General features: G+C 34.3%; 1 protein-coding gene across 1 annotated transcript; it reads right to left on the bottom strand.

Moving 5' to 3' along the window:
- Positions 1–12048: 12048 nt before the first annotated feature.
- On the bottom strand, positions 12049–17920 carry LOC141697269 (monodehydroascorbate reductase, chloroplastic/mitochondrial). Its single transcript, XM_074501557.1, has 17 exons — positions 17707–17920; positions 17438–17606; positions 17256–17355; positions 16800–16877; positions 16554–16625; positions 16233–16351; positions 15824–15908; positions 15596–15685; positions 14995–15096; positions 14792–14881; positions 14560–14640; positions 14127–14198; positions 13944–14038; positions 13758–13846; positions 13598–13660; positions 13443–13483; positions 12049–12580 (listed from the first exon to the last, which is right to left on the bottom strand). Exons 1-17 carry the CDS (start codon positions 17714–17716, stop codon positions 12455–12457), a joined length of 1482 nt encoding a protein of 493 aa, XP_074357658.1. The 5' UTR covers positions 17717–17920; the 3' UTR covers positions 12049–12454.
- Between the last annotated feature and the right edge of the window lie 1322 nt (positions 17921–19242).

Genomic DNA, 19242 nt, shown 5'->3' on the forward strand with positions numbered 1-19242 from the left:
GGTGCATTCATGATTGGTAAATATACCAATGGCACACTGCTGTTGAGATCCATTCTCAATAAGTCTGCAAGAACTCTTTTCTCTTGTGCCCAACACTTGAGTTTATTATTCTCATTGGTTATGACCAAACCTTCAGCAACATGGTTAGCCAATAACATAAAGAATCTAGCATAATAGATGTTATTAGATCTATTAGCTTTGTTACCTAATCTAGTACCCAATTCTAGCATAACATAGTTGCTAAAATTAAAATACCTATCAGAAACAAGCATATAGAGCATATTAACAAGAGATGAAGTTATGGCATCAAAATTGCTAATTTTCCCAGAGAAAACCTTGATAAAGGCATCCCCAAGAAAACTCCATTCTTTCCTAAGGCCTTTTCTTTTAATACTCCCTAAACTAGCAGAGTTAAGAGAATAAGCTATGGAATCTAACATGCTGGATACATCATTATCAGTGTGTGGTGTCATGGCATTGTTCTCAGGTAATTTAAAACATGCTAGTAAATCATCACAGTTAACACAGTGATTTTTACCTTTGAGGGTGAAGGAGATAGTCATATCTATTGAGTTGAACTCAGCAGTTGTCCAAAGCTCCTCAACTACTTCACAGTAAATCGTTGGGGCTTCCAGCATTGCATAGCTAAGTTTACAATTTTTGATGAAGTCCATCATTTTGTGATAATCGGAGTGGGCTTCATTCTTTTCTACCAAAGCTATGAAATTGTTCTTCTCATAGATGAATCCTGATTGAGACATAATCTTTACTACTGGTGCCATTGTTGTGAGTAGAAATTGCAGAGAATAACTTGAAGGTTTTGCAGAGAGAAAATGGTAAAAACTTTGAAATTTCAAGAAAGCGTAAAGTAAAAATAAAAAATCAGAAGGGCTTATATACTTTCTCAAATTAAAAAGCATAAATAAAAGATTAAACAATAAATATATGTAAGTGAATTTCAGCCGTTTAAGAATAAACTGTAAGTATTCTAAAAACTACCTTTAAAACAAATACATACAGCTGTATGTATGAGTATCAACGGTTAAGACAATAGAATCAACGGCTGTGAAACACCTGAATCGACTGATGTGATATTTCAACGGATAAAGTAAACTGTCATCCGTTGAAGAGCACTTCAGTTTTATCCGTTGACGGATAAAAAAAAAATTCCAGAAATGTATATGTCTTTCAACGGATAATGAACATCCGTTGACAGAACAATTTTGACTTTCAACGGATAGGGAATATCCGTTGATGGAATAATCTGTGTTAAAAATCAAATTTGTTCTTGCAGCTAATACATTTCAGGCTTCAATTCAAATTGCAATAAGGACATGAATTTTAAGAGTAATTAAGCATACCTAGCTCACTTACCAATCTTGTGAATGTTGATTCATCAAGTGGCTTGGTAAATATGTCTGTAATTTGTTATTCACTTGGAACAAAATGAAGTTCCACTGTACCTTTCATCACATGTTCCCTAATGGAGTGGTACTTGATATCAATATGCTTGGTTCTTGAGTGCTGCACTGGATTTTCAGTAATGGCAATGGCACTTGTGTTGTCACAAAATATTGGAATTTTGTCAACAGTCATACCATAGTCAAATAACTGGTTCCTCATCCATAGTATTTGTGCACAGCAACTACCAGCTGCAATGTACTCAGCTTCAGCTGTTGATGTGGAAACAGAATTCTGCTTCTTGCTGAACCATGATACAAGCTTGTTCCCTAGAAATTGACATGTGCCTGTTGTGCTTTTCCTGTCTATTTTGCAACCTGCATAATCTGCATCTGAGTAGCCAATTAGATCAAAACAAGACTCTCTAGGGTACCAAATTCCTAGATTTGGAGTCCCCTTGAGATATCTGAAAATTCTTTTAATAGCCACTAAGTGAGATTCTTTAGGGTCAGCTTGAAATCTAGCACAAAGACATGTAGAAAACATTATATCAGGTCTACTAGCAGTTAAATATAAAAGTGAGCCAACCATGCCTCTATAACTTGTAATATCCACAGACTTTTCAGCCTTGTTTAATTCAAGCTTAGTGGCAGTGGCCATGGGAGTTTTTGCAGGTGAACAATCCATTAAGTCAAACTTCTTTAAAAGATCATAAATATATTTAGTTTGACTAATGAAAATTCCACCACTAACTTGTTTAACTTGTAACCCAAGAAAGTAAGTTAGCTCTCCCATCATGCTCATTTCATATTTACTTTGCATTAATTTAGCAAACTTTTTACAAAGCTTATCATCTGTAGATCCAAATATAATATCATCTACATAAATTTGTACAAGTATCTTAGAGCCATTAACATTTCTAAAGAAGAGAGTTTTGTCAACAGTACCTCTTGTGAAATGATTATCTAGAAGGAACTTTGACAAAGTCTCATACCAGGCTCTAGGTGCTTGCTTTAGTCCATAGAGTGCTTTCAACAGATAATACATATGGTCTGGAAAATTTTGATCTTCAAAACCTGGAGGTTGGCTTACATAAACTTCTTCCTCCAATTCCCCATTTAGAAATGCACTCTTGACATCCATCTGATAGACTTTGAAATTGGCATTAGCTGCATAGGCTAGAAAGATTCTGATGGCTTCAAGTCTTGCAACTGGAGCAAATGTTTCATCAAAATCTATTCCCTCTTGTTGAGAATAGCCTTTAGCAACCAATCTGGCTTTATTCCTTATGACAATGCCATTTTCATCCATCTTGTTTCTGAATACCCATTTTATGTCAATGGAATTCTTGTTCTTTGGCTTGGGTACCAGCTTCCAAACTTTGTTTCTCTCAAATTGGTTCAGCTCTTCCTGCATAGCTAATATCCAATCTGGATCCATTAAGGCTTCTTCCACTTTCTTAGGTTCCTCCTGAGATAGAAAACTACTATACAGACATTCATTTTGAGTAGCTCTTCTTGTTTGCACTTTAGATGATGCATCACCAATGATCAGTTCAAAGGGATGATTCTTGGTCCATTTCCTTTGAGGTGGAAGATGTGCTCTAGATGAGGTGGCCTCAGTATTGTCGTGATGTGAGACAGAGTGTTGATCAGTTGAAACTCCCCCTGAGTTGTTGGTCCTTTGCAGGGAACTTGGAGTTCTATCAACTGATGATGTAAATCGATTATCCGTTGATGAACTATGATCAACGGATGCTTCATTATGTACTTCAACGGATGATGCACTATGTCTTTCAACAGATACTGCATTGCCTCTATCAACGGATGCAGAATTCTGACTTTCAACGGATGCAGTATTTTGTGAATTATCCAAGGGCATATCTTGAATCCCTTTTGAAGTGTCATTTCCATCAATCTCCTCTTCACTATCATCACAATATATCTCAATGTTGTCAAATTTGAGTCTTTCATGGTGTCCCTCATCTGTTAGTCCATCAATCTTTTTATCATCAAACACAACATGCACAGATTCCATAACAATGTTGGTTCTTAGATTGTAGACCCTATAAGATTTTCCAGCTGAGTAACCAACAAATATCCCTTCATCAGCCTTTGCATCAAACTTCCCTTTATGGTCAGATTGATTTCTCAGTATAAAGCATTTACATCCAAAGACATGAAGAAAGTTTAGAGTTGGTTTTCTTCTCTTGAACAACTGATAAGGAGTCATGCCTTTAGCTTGATTGATCAAAGAAATATTCTGAGTGTAGCAAGCATAATTAACAGCTTCAGCCCAGAAATATGTTGGTAACTTTGATTCTTCAAGCATTGTTCTAGCAGCCTCAATTAAAGATCTGTTCTTTCTTTCAACTACCCCATTTTGCTGAGGTGTTCTTGGAGCTGAGAACTCATGCATGATTCCATTTTCTTCACAGAACAGCCTCATTGTCAAATTCTTGAACTCAGTTCCATTGTCACTCCTGATATTCCTAACTTTCAGGTCAGGATGATTATTGACTTGCCTGATATGATTGATAATGATTTCACTTGCTTCATCCTTTGATCCAAGAAAATAGACCCATGAAAACTTTGAGAAATCATCTACAATCACCAAGCAATATCTTTTTCTTGCAATTGACAATACATTGACTGGTCCAAACAAATCCATATGTAGCAGCTGTAATGGTTCATCAATTGTTGTTTCAAGCTTCTTTTTGAATGATGCTTTCCTTTGTTTGCCTTTCTGACAAGCATCACACAAACCATCCCTTGAGAATTCAACAAGAGGAATTCCTCTGACTAAGTCCTTTTTGACTAGATCATTCATTGTCTTGAAATTCAAATGGGATAGCTTCTTGTGCCATAGCCAACTTTCAACTGAACTTGCTTTGATGAAGAGACAAGTAATAGATTCTGCATCTGTAGAGTTGAAGTCAGCTAAGTACACATTTCCTTTTCTAACTCCAATTAGAACCACTTTGTTGTCTTTCTTACTGGTGACAACACAGACTTCTGAATTGAAGGAAATTGTATTCCCTCTATCACATAGTTGACTGATGCTCAGTAAGTTGTGCTTGAGACCATCAACTAATGCAACTTCATCAATTATGACATTCCTTGTTGAAATCAAGCCATATCCCATAGTAAACCCTTTGCTGTCATCTCCAAAGGTTATGCTAGGGCCAACTCTCTCCTTAAACTCTGTGAGCAGGGAGAAATCTCCTGTCATGTGTCTTGAACAGCCACTGTCCAAGTACCATAGATTTCTTCTTTTTCCCTGGTTGCTTGATGAACTAACTTCATTTTCCTCAGAATCTGCCATGAGAGCCAAGTTGACATATTCCACATTTTCATCCTCTTCTTCTCCATCAGCTGCCCAGTCTTTTTCTTGAGTAATGAAAGCCCTCTCCTTTTACTTGAGCAGATCAAAATATTTCTTTTTGTAATCTACTTGGTCAAATTTCTTCTTTTCAGAAGTTGGCTTTCTGCACTCACTTGTAAAGTGTCCACTTGTACCACAATTGTAACACTTGAACTTGGTTTTGTCCACCATGTTCTTATGAGGTTTAGTGGCTCTAGTGTTTTTCTTAAATTTCATCTTTGCAAATCTTCTGGACAGAAATGCAAGATGCTCATCAATACCATCAGAGTCATCTTGGCTGGAGTTGTCTTCATTCTCAGCAACTTGCTCCTTACCCTTGCTTGATTCTGATTTGCTTGTGCCATCTTTGAAGTTTGATGTAGATCTCACAGTTTCTTGTCTGCATTCTTTCTCATTTTCAGCTACCAAGGCAACTGAACCTCCTTTCTTTCTTCCCTTCTCCAATACCTCATCCTATTCCAGCTCTAGTTCATAAGTCTTCAAGATTCCATATAATCTTTCAAGAGTGAAGTCCTTATAATCTTGAGAGTTTCTCAAGGAGACAGTCATGGGTTTCCATTCATTTGGCAAGGATCTTAAAAATTTAAGATTTGAATCCTTCACCTGGTACACTCTACCATACAGCTTCAGTCCATTCAACAGCTTTTGGAATCTATTGAATGTGTCATTTAAAGATTCATTTTCTTCAAAATGAAAATACTCATACTGTTGAATGAGAAGCTGCATTTTGTTTTCTTTTACTTGTTCTGTACCTTCACACAGTAGCTGAACTGTGTCCCAAACCTCTTTGGCAGTTGTGCAATTTATCACATTATCAAACATATCCTTGTCAAGACCATTAAACAAAATGTTCATAGCCTTCTTATCCTTGTGGACTTCTTCTGTGTCTTCCATTGTCCATTCTGCTCTAGGTTTTGGAATGGATTGACCAACAACAATTGTGGCCGTAGCAACTGTGGCTACTTTGTGGGGAATGTGAGGACCATTCTCAATGCAGTTTACATAACCTTAATCTTGGGAGAGTAGATGAAGGTGCATTTTCACCTTCCAATGGTGATAACTGTCTTTGTCAAGAACTGGGATTTTTACTCCAATATCCTTCTTACTCATCTTTGTTAGTTTCCAAGATCTTTAAACTCTTTGTGTGTCAAGAGCTTGCTCTGATACCAATTGTTATTCCTAGTGGACTAACAATGAGATTTACAGAAGGGGGTTGAATGTAAATCTCAAAACTTTTTCAAGTTTTGAGCAGTTTCAAAGGCTATGTGTTTAAGATAAACAAGTGTATGAATTGCTTTAAGCTAATACAGACAGATATATATTCAAACACTAATGTAAAGAACACAACAGACCTTAAAAACTTTTCTGGTGGATTGTTGTTCCACCAGAGATGGTATTTCAGAAAATCTGTGATTCAAGAAGTTGATCACAGCTGCGTCCTAGTACAAACTAGATAATTTTTCTCTCAAGATTTTTCTAAACAGCTCTAAAAAAATTCTTATCTAATTACTAGTTGCTGCTTGGTTTATATATTACCAAGTTTACAAGTGAAGACAAAGATAAAAGTACAATAATAAAATAAGTTCTCCACTTGTTTCTTCTCCATTTTACTCCAGTGTATTGTTGACTATTGCCTCTTTATACTAGAGTAGAGCGGCTGCTTTTTCTGATGTTCCTGAAATAGGCTACCACATCTCAGTTGTCTCTGTCAACCCATGTGCCTCTGTTTGTAGGTACAACTACCACTTGTCAACTGCTATTTTAACAGAACATTCGTTGAAGCCTTCATCCGTTGATGGCTTTATCCGTTGATGTGTTAGCAGTTGAGGCTTTATCCGTTGATGCACTCATCCGTTGAAGGATGTTATCCGTTGAAGCTTTAGAGACATCCGTTGAAGCTTTGTTTCTCATCCGTTGAAGGTCTTTAAGTTATCCGTTGACACCATTTCATTTATACAAAATTACAAGGCATGAAATATTTACAATTGGCCTTCCTATCTGCATATCCTCTAGTAGTCAACATGACTTATAATTTCCCTCAACATTTAAGAATTATATCTCAAATTCAGAGACTGAAATGTGCTACAACACTAGACTTATTTCTAAGTAAAGTTACACCATCAACGGATAGCCAAATGGTCTTATCCGTTGAGGCTACAAACACTAGTTTTCTACTTAAGTGTTTTGTTAAACATATCATCAAACTAATGCACATATATTCCTAACATGAATGACTAACACGCAAGCCCGAAGTCTCCAATGTAACTCTCCACTTTTCTAACTTCTCATTAATCTCCGCATTTTTCTCATTAATAATAACTATGTCATCCGCGAAAAGCATACACCACAGTACAACATCCTGGATTCCTCTAGTGAGTACATCTATAATTATTGCGAATAAAAATGGACTTAATGATGATCCTTGATGAAGTCCTATCTTGACCGGAAAATATTGAGTGTCACCAACAGGTGTCCGGACACACGTCAATACTTGTGAATACATTTCTTAAATTGCCCTCACATATATCCATGACACACCTTTACTCTCCAAACTTGTCCAAATTACGTTGCGCGGAACACTATCATAAGCTTTTTCCAAATCTATAAACACCATGTGCAGGTCCGTCCTACGTTCCCTAAATTTATCCATTAAACGCTTAAGAAGATGAATCGCCTCCATTGTCGACCTTCCAGGCATGAAACCAAATTGATTTTCGGACACTTTAACTTGGCTTCTAAGCCTAATTTCAATCACTCGCTCCCATAATTTCATAGTATGACTTAAAAGTTTAATACCACGAAAATTACTACAATTATGCGCATCACCTTTATTCTTGTAAATTGGAATAACCATACTAAGCTTCCACTCATGTGGTATCTTACCAGTCCGAAAAATAAGATTGAAAAGTTGAGTCAACCACCGCTCACCCTCCTTACCTAAACACCACCATACCTCTATAGGGATTTTGTCTGGACCAGTGGCTTTACCTTTACCCATCTTCCTTAATGCCAACTCAATTTCTTCACCATTTATTGGTTGTATATTAGAATCGCAATGCGATTGACGAACTGATTCCCACTCAATCTCATCTCCACTCACACGAGACTCGTTAAATAACTGTCTGAAATAGTGATACCATCTACATTTAATATCATCATCCTTAACTAGCACGCGTGCATTTTCATCCTTAATAAATCTGACAAATCCCAAATCTCGTTGTCTCCGTTCTCGAGCCTTTGCTAGTTTATAAATTTCATTTGCTCCCTCATTTGTAGATAGACCTATATACATTTCTTCATAAGCCTTATCCTTCGCCTCCACCACCGCCCTTTTTGCTAGACGTTTTGCTTCCTTATAAAGAATTTTCTTTATATCAAATTTCTCTTGTTCATTGCAGCATATAAGCTCCTTAAAGCGTGCTTGTTTAACTTTTACTTGATCTTGCACATCCTCATTCCACCACTAAGCCTCTTTTAATCCTGAATTTTCCCCGAGGTGATTCCTAACATATCTTTAGCCACACCCCTAATTAAAGAAGCCAAATGATTCCATATTTGTTTACACCATCCCAACAAAGCTTCTTTGTTCCAAATCAATTCTTTCCTTGAAAATCCGTACTCTTTCACCCTTCAGATTTTTCCATAAAATACGCGGCGTCGTCTCCTGAATACCTACTGTCATCTTTCTCCTCAAACCCATTACCAACAAACGATGTTGTGTAGCACACATTTCCTCCGGAATCACTTTACAATCTTTGTAATTTTTGTTGCATCTTCTCGTTAGAAAATAATCTATTTGCGTGCTACAACCTCCACTCTTAAAAGTAATTAAATGAGCATCCCTCTTTTTGAAACAAGAATTAACTATCACTAATTCATGAGCTAATGCAAATTCTAAAAGAGTACACCCACCTTCATTCCTTATACCATATCCAAAACCCCCATGAGTACCAACATATCCATCAGAATGCTCTCAAATATGCCCATTAAAATCACCCCCGATATATAAAATTTGATCACTAGGTATTGTACTAATTAAATCATCTAAACAATCCCAGAAGAGTTTTTTCTCCTCATCTCCCAAACCAGCATGCAGAGCGTATTTAATCATCATCACCCTATCATTAAATCGAATCACCTCCATTACATTATTCCTCAGTTTTGTATTTAACATAATACCAACACCATTCCTATTATTTACAACACATGAATACCATAATTTAAATCCATTGGATTCCTTTGTCTTAGCACCCTTCCACTTAGTCTCTTACACACAAATTGCATCAACATGTCTTTTCTTTAACCCATCGACAAGTTCCAAAAACTTCCCGGTAAAAGTACCTACATTCAAAGAACCTACCTTAAAGATAGAATTAACGACCGCTCTATTCCTCCCTCTACTCTCCAAAACACCGCTACTAGAAGTTGTCATTAATGAAATTATACCACTTACAAGAAAAAAGAAAAAAACACTAAAATAAACACAATAAATGACACATACAATTAAGAACAATGAATAAATTATAAGATACAATACTGAAAGTGACTGTCGCAAGTCACTCGTTTTTCTTCAGAGATCCACCCGGACAAAATGTATATGAAGTATATATCTTCTTAAAAAGTACCCCACAACAATAAAACACCCACAACACCAACCCTTGTATCTCAAACACACGCAAAACTGGAAAATTTGAGAATAAATCACAGACTGAGAATTCGAAGGGGACTCTTCTTAGAGTTTCGATGAAGATATAGTGCGGGTACTGTAATTTAAGTTATGTGATAACTTCCACGGTAGACCATAATAACATGACATAAAATAATAGTGCTAACTGCTAGAATAACTGTCTTCTTGTATGCCTCAAATGAATCATAGACAGTAAAAGATGTAATTAAACTACAAAATCTAAAATGGCCAACAATCCAACGAACACAATCAACGGACATTAATTACAGATTGGATGCACAAACAGTAATCAAACAAAGGATTTATGCAAGTTAGACACAACCCATGGTAATAATGCAAGAACAGTGAAATAGTGTGTGTGTAGTCGTGTGTATATCACAAAAATGATGATGAATAAAACGACCCAAAACCCAAAACCCACTATACGAATGATGTAAAAAAAACCGGAATAATTATAAACGAGCAGTAATTCGTGGTATGTATGTATATGAACACGTGAATGAACAGAACTGTGATTGTTTGAAAAACGTTATAAATGATGGATAATCGGAAAAGATCGAGAAGCGGTGGTGGTAGTTCCGTGGCAAATAATTTATATCACTTTTAAAATAAATAAATAAAAATATTTTATAATTCATTTTAAATATATATTTTTTGGGGCCTAAGATATTTGTAACATATTTTTGCCAATTACCTGTTTTAGTATAAATTGATTTGCTTGTTTTGATACCTTATACTCTCTTCGTCTCATTATTCTTTATATTGAAGGACGGGAGATCAACATGTATTTTAAGATAATTTTAAATATTTTTTTAAAAATAAAAATATAATATTTAAATTTTTATAAAAAAAATAAAATTTTAAAAATAAATTATAGAAGTATATTTTATAATAGCCCTTTTATGTACAGAACCACCGATACGGAGGGGGTAGTGTATATTGATTGCGAAGCATGCGGTGAGTAGTTTTGAGTAGTTTTTTAGCAAATTATAATATAGCAAACGCCACTCTATTCACTCTTCACACGTCTAGTTTCTGTATCTTATATCTGTCCTATGCTTTTTTCGGAAGTAAGGGAGGTTATATGATTTCTAATAATAAGGGAAATTGTACAATGAAATAAACTTCAACTAATTATATGCTATCTTTTGGAGATAAAATTAGTTTTATGCTTAAAATTTTTAAAAATTATATTTATTTTTATTATTTATATTTTACGCGGTTTTATAATCAAAACTGAACCGATTATAACCGATTCAGTAATTTTATAATCGAAATCGAATCAACGGATGTGATTGCGGTTTCAGTTTTCAATTTTAAAAATTCTGATTTTAACCTAAAATCGATCCATCCCGCTTTCACCAGTTGACCCGTTGATGTACTGTTGAAAGTTGACTGGGTGACCATTTGCATACATGTTTTTTTTTTGTAAACTATTTGTAGATCTGCTGAATTTAATGAAATTTAAATTATACTTCATTTTTGTTCATATTTTTTTGTCAGACCCTCCGTTTCATTCCTAATACCCAACTGTTCAAGCACCCCTTTTTTTAAAAAGAAATGTTCCACTTTTAAGCCTATTTATTTTCTTCATAACTTCTATCCTAACAAATTTGTACACCTGCTTATCTTTTTCTGAAACCATCCTTCCAATTTCTATTACTTCTCTTAATTTCATTAATGTTATTCATTACATGCTTCTCAACCAAATAATTACTGAATTTACCATTTTCTTTTCCCGCTTAAAATTATTTTAATACCTAACCATTAACATAGTTGTTTTCCGAATTTGTGGAATATATTGATTATTTATTTATTTTGATGTTAGAATTCAACAGGGATGAAAGAAAAATGTTATGGGTACATAATTGGTTCCCAAAATAATTATAAAATATCATCAGATTTTTGTATACTTTTTTTTTGCCTCAAGTATCACTCTATAAAAAAATATATTTGAAATTTGTTATAAATTTTATTATCATTTTTATATTTATTTAATCTTGGATTTATATTATAAATTTTATTTTTTAAGAGATTTTCTAAAGCAAATTAGTTTGCTCCTTCAAATAAGAAAAAATAAATCAGCAAATTATGGTGTTTTTTTGGAGAAACAAATCATGGTGTTTTAGTAAAACGGAGAAAATGTAATACACTGGATAGGAATGTAATACATAAAACTGATTAAATGACTGAAAGCGAAGCTAGCGGAGACACTTACGTCGTCTTATTGCCATGTGAAATTGACGTGTAGTGTTTTATTTGACCATTTCCTCGACAGTACAATTGTTGCCAGTTTTTTTAATTTCAGCCGCGGGCCCTTGAACCTGAACAACATGATTTTTTCACAAATATGTCTTGTAATTTTACAAATATGGGTTTGAGCCCACGGGCCTTGAACCTGAACCACTTGGTTAGTTATTTCTCCTATAGCATTTCTCATTAATTCTCAAATCCGCAATATGTTATACCTACTAAACAAAATCATGGATTGGCTAATTTTCTCATTGTTCAATTTCAACGAAGCTCTCCTGCAAGACTACGACCTGCTCAAGTAAAGAACTTAAAACAAATGAGGATTAACACATTACCCAAATCAGACTCATTTTCCGATTCATTGCCAAAACCAGACTTATGTGTCAATCCAAAATTGAAATCTTCGAAAGACCTTACCATACACAACTTTGCATTCATACATCCCGTGAATATGTGATGCAAACCGCAAATTGACAACCTTGATCAGTCTAGTGGTACATGATTCTCAAATTTTATTCTTCTCTTCTAGAAAAACAAAAATAAAATAATACTGTAATTCTATCAGGAACTAAATTCTCGGGATACCGTATAAATATTTAGTTCTTCACAGAAGATTATTAATCTAAAGACACTAAATGAAGATATGATCTATACGGGAAAGGCATTATTGTCAAACGACTAGTACTCATCTGATTGTTAGCTGTGTACAAAGCACAGTTGTAGACCGAACTAAGCTTCCACCAGCAAGGCAGCACGAGCAATCTCTAGTGCCTCCTCAACCGAAGATGCATTTTGAAGCTTAACTTTGTCAACAGTAGGCTGGTTCCTAGCTAGTTTAGGAAGGAGTTGAAATTCCTAAGAAATAACAAGAAATATATCAGTTTTTACTTGCAAGGATAATCTGCAAATTGCTTCAAAGATTTTTTACCATAAGAGTAAAATTAGCTACAATGAATGAGACTGTTCAATCACTTCAAGATGGACCACGTGATCAAACTATGATTGTTGCTCTGGTTAACAAACAGTTTGATTTCAGCAATAACCAGTACAGCCAGACCTTTATTTTTTGTTTATTGTCTCCTTTCTCAGATTTCACCTTTCTAATAAATTCAAATATCATATTCACTAGAAATTGGAGACACAATTTGACGGCATATTGTGCACAATCCTGAAGACTAGCAAGTGAAGTTTGATGTGTGTGATAAAGCTAAAAAGTATGCATGTTGATGTGCCGTAGTAATTGTTTTCCCTTTTGTCGGATTAGTGTGCCTTGGTTTGCCTCATCAGATTCAATGGGTAATTAAATACCGGTTATCGTAGAAGATACTCAAAGTTTTATATCATTAATTCATCATGATAATGTCAACCTCCTGGGGGGTAAGTGAACAATACATCAGACAAAGATGAATACATGACAACGAAACTATCCATGTACAGTCACAACACAAACCCGCCCATAACAATTTAACTACAGAAAATGTAAGAATATCAGGATTCTTACTTAGGCAATTGGCGACACAAAATCTACAGTTTTTACTTATAAAAGAAAAAGCATAAATCAATTTTTTGACTTTGCCTACATCCATATCTCTTCAATCACTAGCTGAGATATCTATTAATTTCTCCATATGGCGATCTTTCTTCATGCATATATCTAATTTTCTTATGACAGCATCTTTCAGTATTATAAACACAAACATTTCAAAATAAAGTATACCTCAGGACTTCCACTTTCGAGTAGAACCCCTTTAAGTTTACCTGAATCACAGGCAAGTAAAAATAAGCATTAGTCCAGATATGAGAAATAATAGGTATCTTTCTGTCGCCCAAAACTCGCATAACGCACTCGGAGTGTTCAACAGATAATATTACCAGAGTCTATCCAGAAAGTTGCTATCTTTGGATCAAAGTTTCCAACCTCAACAGCCTCTCCAACTGTGCATGGATAGATATTTTAGTGTCAGCTAAAAGATACATATAAAGCTGGTTAAAATCATCCGGTAATTGTTAGCATGCAAGTATATATTCTTACCGTTGTCACCAAAAAACTGCCACCATACTTTCCTTGAGCTCCCTTCATACTCAAAAACTCTAGAGTAAAAGTAAGGAAGATAGTCGTAGCTGCATTGAATACGGTAAGCAAATTATAAACAAGATTGTGTCTGAAGTTTGCACTGAGATAGAAAATTTTTAGTAAGAAAAAACAAAGTTGACATACTTTTGAGTTTGCGCACTTAATAATGATTTAATGCAGTGTTGTGCTGATCGGCGAGCATGATCAACATGTTCAACCCGAGCAATGCGGTCATACATCTGCTCAAGTACAAATTACATTTAGTTACAGATTCACAGAAAAACATTGATTGATAGAACAAATTGATTAGTAGAAAAGAAAACACACCTTTAGTGGGAAGGCTGCTACATCGCCAATAGCAAAAATTCCAGGTATGCTTGTTCGGAACTGACCATCAACCTGCAAAAAAGAATCATAATATTTAACACAATAATAGTAGCACATAACACTAGTTTAAGTTTGTTCGAATGATTAATTTTTATCTACGTAATTCTAATATGAGTCAACGTTGTTGAGAAACAATAAAATTTAACTTATTACGGTATAAATATGGTCATTTCTACTATTCAGCTACATTAACTGTCTGCTCTCACTTCAGTAATTAAGTAGCGATGTAAATGTATACTCTCATGCAAAAAAATTTATGACTTCGCGAATTTTTTATCACTTCCCTTTAGCTTACTTCTATAAATTTTTCCATAAATTGCATCAGAACTTTGAAATTGAAAAGCAAATACAATGCCTATGCAGAAATGATAACCTGTATTCCGCCAACAGTGCTATTCAAGCCAACACCTTCGAAGAGACTGACAGCAGGTTTTGCTCCTATGCCAATAACAATCTGGCAAGGGGACGACAAAAAGTTTACACACAAGTCTCCAACCATGTAATCTACCATATGAAAGAATCACCCGATACATAACTTACAAACTAAAAGATCCCCCCCCCCTAATACCAAAATAAAACAGTCCGGGAATTTGAATCTACATTACCGTGTCTGCTTCAATTAGAGAACCATCTCCAAGCTTAACAGCAGAAACGCGTCCATCAGTACCAGCTTCTAAAGTCTTTATGGAAGCCCCCTGTAGGTAGATAAAGTGATCACTGAAATACATGAATATATTTTCTAAAACACCACCCGAAACTACACACAAACACATTGAGAGAAGGGGGGGGGGAGGAAGAGAGATAGAACCTTGACAAATTTGACACCATTGTTTTGGAAGAGTTCTTCGTATTTTCTTGCAAGTGAAGGAGTAAATAACCTTGGTAAAAGATGATTTTCTGGAAATACAACCTAAAATGAGAAGTGTGTAAGCACAATTTATAATCAAAGGCTGATACATGGCCGGACAAATAAATTTACCAAAATATAGGAAAAATTTAGTGCCAAATAAAAGTGCATTTCAATGCATTAGGGGTAGCATGGCAAAACCTTTTAGTGATCCTGATTCTAATGTTTTCCTTCTACACACCGAAGTCCGAAACAATTTTATTGGCTTCTGGTGTGGTGTCGAGTCTTAAATAAAAAAAATAGATATGCGTGTGATTATAAAATATTGTGAGAAGATCGTTTAAGAGTATAATGTGCAGACACATCCTATACATATACCAGATGAGTTGAAGTAACTGTGTCATATTTTACACATTGTGCCCTTAGTAACTAATGTTGGATATTTATAGTGACACAACCTAAATGAATATTAACTAATTCGGAGGGAATGCACAGCATGTTGCTGTTAAGATGCATTATCGATTCATATACTGGGAGAAATTATTAATTATCATTTTCTTACCGTTGTATCAAGATTCCAGGCCACAGCAGCAGCTGCAACTTCCATACCAATGTAACCACCACCGACCACAACCATCTTTTTTGATTTTTCCTACAAATCAAAGCAGATATTTTCTTACAACCCCATCGAGGTCATGTGAGTCCAATAAACCACCAATTTAAATCAAATTTACAAGATTTAGTTTATCAGTTTTATGCAGAGCTGAGTAATAAAATAAAGAGAACTAACCAGTGAAGAAATCAAAGAATCAGCATCAGAAACATCACGGATATAGTGAACCCCGGATAAATTTCCTCCGATCTTCTCTGGGAACCTGAATGGAAAGGAATATATCTCCATTCATTTATGCAGGTCATAGTCAGTAGTAATTTATATTTTGTTACTTATTTTGAAAATATTGGTGTACTGTAGTATAAGCTATACAAGTGAGGTGATAGCTATGATATTTATGCAAATTGGTGCCTACTGTGAGATAGGATAACAAACATATATATGTACCAATTGTCAATAAAATTGTTTTTCAAGCATAGCCATTTCTAACCATCCGTTGTTCACAAAGGAAGAATATAAACTGCGGTAATTACATATATGAGGCTGTTGTATGTTAATTGTATAGTAAATACTGATAAAATACTACCTTGATGCTGTACATCCAGTACTAATTATCAAAGATCCGTATTTTAGAAGTTTTCCTGAGTTCGTTGTCAGAGTTTGCTTTTCAATATCAATACTTGTCACCGGATCTTCATACAACATCTACATAAGATTCAGATTTATAAGTATAACCTACTACTAAAGAAAAAATGGACACGCAATTGCACTGCAAGAAAATTGTTACGTATTCAGAAAAATGTCAGATGCATTTCAACACTATCCCATGCACACGGTTATCTAGTGATAAGAGTGAACATAAAAAAATAAAATGCATATATCTGTACGATTAATTATAATTTAATACCTCTATGCCTTGGTCTTTATACCAATCAGGAGTCTGTCGTTCCCCGCCTCCGCCAACACAAGTATGGAAACCCTAACAAAATATAAGCATTAAAATTAATGACAAGGCTTGGTGCTGAAATTATATATAAAATGTATAGTTTGTATAAATTGGTCTCAAGAAGTCAATTATCAACCAATCCACTTAAAGGATGATAAAAAATAGAGCTCACAAACCAAGTGCACTGAAAGAAAAAATTGAACTTACAGGTAGACGTGCTGGCTTTTTATCATGGGGAAAGAGATAAGCTTTTGTCAATGCCGGCCTTTCATAGGGTGCATACGCCTGAAATTAGTATATCAGCATATTAAACAACATAACTTGTGCAATCTTAAAAATCAAAATTTACAAAACATAAACACTTAACCATCAACCCCCTGATTGGCTAAAAGATATGATAATAAAAGGGAAGAGAAAGAAATTAGTATTATATTGTAAATAAATATTAATTATATTATTTCCTTCTACACAAATTTAATCTACAGCTGAATTTCAAGTTTAAGTGGTCATTCCAACTTCCTAATCATTTTCTCTTCGAAGCACTGTATAAAACTTGAATTCTAAATCTTCCATTACAATTTTGCATTCCATTATCGGGTTATTTGTTCTTAGTCCTCACACCTAAACCAAGCATAAATTCGCACAAACACATTAAAAGATTACTTCTTTAGACACAATACAAAGCTTCCCATTAGCCATCCCGTGTTCGACAAAAGTCTTGGCCGCGTATCCAGCAGCATTTCCACCTCCAACAATGACAAACCTGCAACAAATCATAACACAATTAAGCAACACACATATTCATAAAATAATCACAAAAATTTAAAAATAGAAAATTGACTAACTCTCGATTCTCATTGGCGAAAGAGGTCGAAGCCACAACGAAACTCCTGCGAGTGCTGGGCAAAGGAACAAAACAAGTGGGGCGAGAAATACGATTAGTGGTGAGAGATTGAGGGCACCAGAGTGAAAGGCCGTGCTTTATTGATAAAGAATTCGCCATTCTTTTACAAGCTGCAAGTTTTCAAAAGATTTATTTATATTTGTAGATTACAAGGAAGATAGAGAGTAATTGAAGAGAGAAAAGGAGGGTTGTAATAGAAATGAAACGGACCTGATAACATTATGGAGATGAATAGGTATAGATGATGAAGGGAAATTTCAATAATATTAAAATAATATTATTAAGTTAGATTGGCTTTTGCAGGTGGTCAAGGGACAATGGCAGTGATAAAACAGGGGGCATCTACTGGCGCCGGTGTCCTAACATTCCGCTGGATGTGAATGTGATGCTGTGAGTGGTGATCGCCTATTTCAGTTCAACTTCAGAATATTCAAGAGACAAACCACACCAAAAAAATACGGGTAAAATGACTATTAGGCCACTCTAGTCGTTAGTAACTTGCAAGTAAGTCATCATGTTAGGGAATTTAACTGAACTAACGGCAATGATAAATTTGTAAGTTTTAATATATTTCATGATTTGACTGAAAATTTTTTTAACTTGGTGATTCAGTTGCAAGTTGCTACTGACTACAATTACAGTGACCAAATAGCCATTTTACCCAAAAAAATACACGAAACAATCTTTAACGAGTACTCCTTAAATAAAACTATTAATATGTCCCGGGCGCTAGTTACTACGCTTATATTTTATCTTTTTATTGGATGGTGTTAAATGCAATAAAAATTTATTCCGTGTAGTAACTGCAAATACAAATTACTCCTAAGACCTCATAGGTGTTAAATGCATAACCTCGTGAATCTAATATGCACAGAATTCAACTCGCTGCTTTTATTACTTTACTGGTACTATATTTTGAACATTTTAAATTTAGCTCACAAATTACTCAATATACATTTTTTTCATTTAAACATAATTTTTATTTATCTTTTCAATATAATTTTTTTATATTTTAAAATTATACTAAAATATCTATTTATTTTTTCAATATCCTTTTTATTCCATATATGATTACATATATTTCGGACGAATATCGAAATTTTCTACCAATTTAATATATCCAACACTACTTATTATGTACTTCATCCGTTCCATACGAAATATACATTGATAACGAGGATAACGCTCATTTATAACATATTTGCATAAATTATTTTAATTTATTTTTTCTTCTAAATAAAATTTTGATATTTGAAGTTTAATACACAAAAAGAAAATTTTAAAGTGAGTTATGAAAATGTGTTTTTTATTCACCTTAAAATGCGTGTCGAACATTAAAAAAAACCTTATACAATTGAACATGACGGAGTGAGTATTTGATATTCAAGATTTTATTAAGATTGTTAAAATTTCGCTTTTATAAAAAAGAATGTTTTTTTTCAACTAATAATTTATAAAAAATATTTTGAATCAATTTAAAAACTTCCAAAATAGATATCAAAATTTTAAATTAATAAAATTTTAATTTGACGACTCTTACTATCTAAGCATAACAATTACAAACGGATCGGAACAAGTTTAGAAAACAAAAAAAATTAATCAGAGAAACAATGTACATATTTATTTATCCCAGATTTACACTGAAAAAAGTAAATGTATAACATTAAACATGCACGGTTATTTTTGTTGCACAGAAAATGAGGAAGGCTATTATAGTAATTACCTACTACTGTGTGAAGCCATTAT

Source organism: Apium graveolens, chromosome 11 (genome assembly GCF_009905375.1).
Source record: "Apium graveolens cultivar Ventura chromosome 11, ASM990537v1, whole genome shotgun sequence".
Taxonomy (NCBI): Eukaryota; Viridiplantae; Streptophyta; class Magnoliopsida; order Apiales; family Apiaceae; genus Apium; species Apium graveolens.

Excerpts from the sequence above, each read along its gene's own strand:
- LOC141697269 (XM_074501557.1), bottom strand. Across the intron at positions 17,356-17,437 it reads TTCGCCAATGAGAATCGAGA|GTTTGTCATTGTTGGAGGTG; the intron begins GTTAGTCAATTT and ends GATTTGTTGCAG. Across the intron at positions 15,686-15,823 it reads ATTCTTTGATTTCTTCACTG|GAAAAATCAAAAAAGATGGT; the intron begins GTTAGTTCTCTT and ends TTTGATTTGTAG.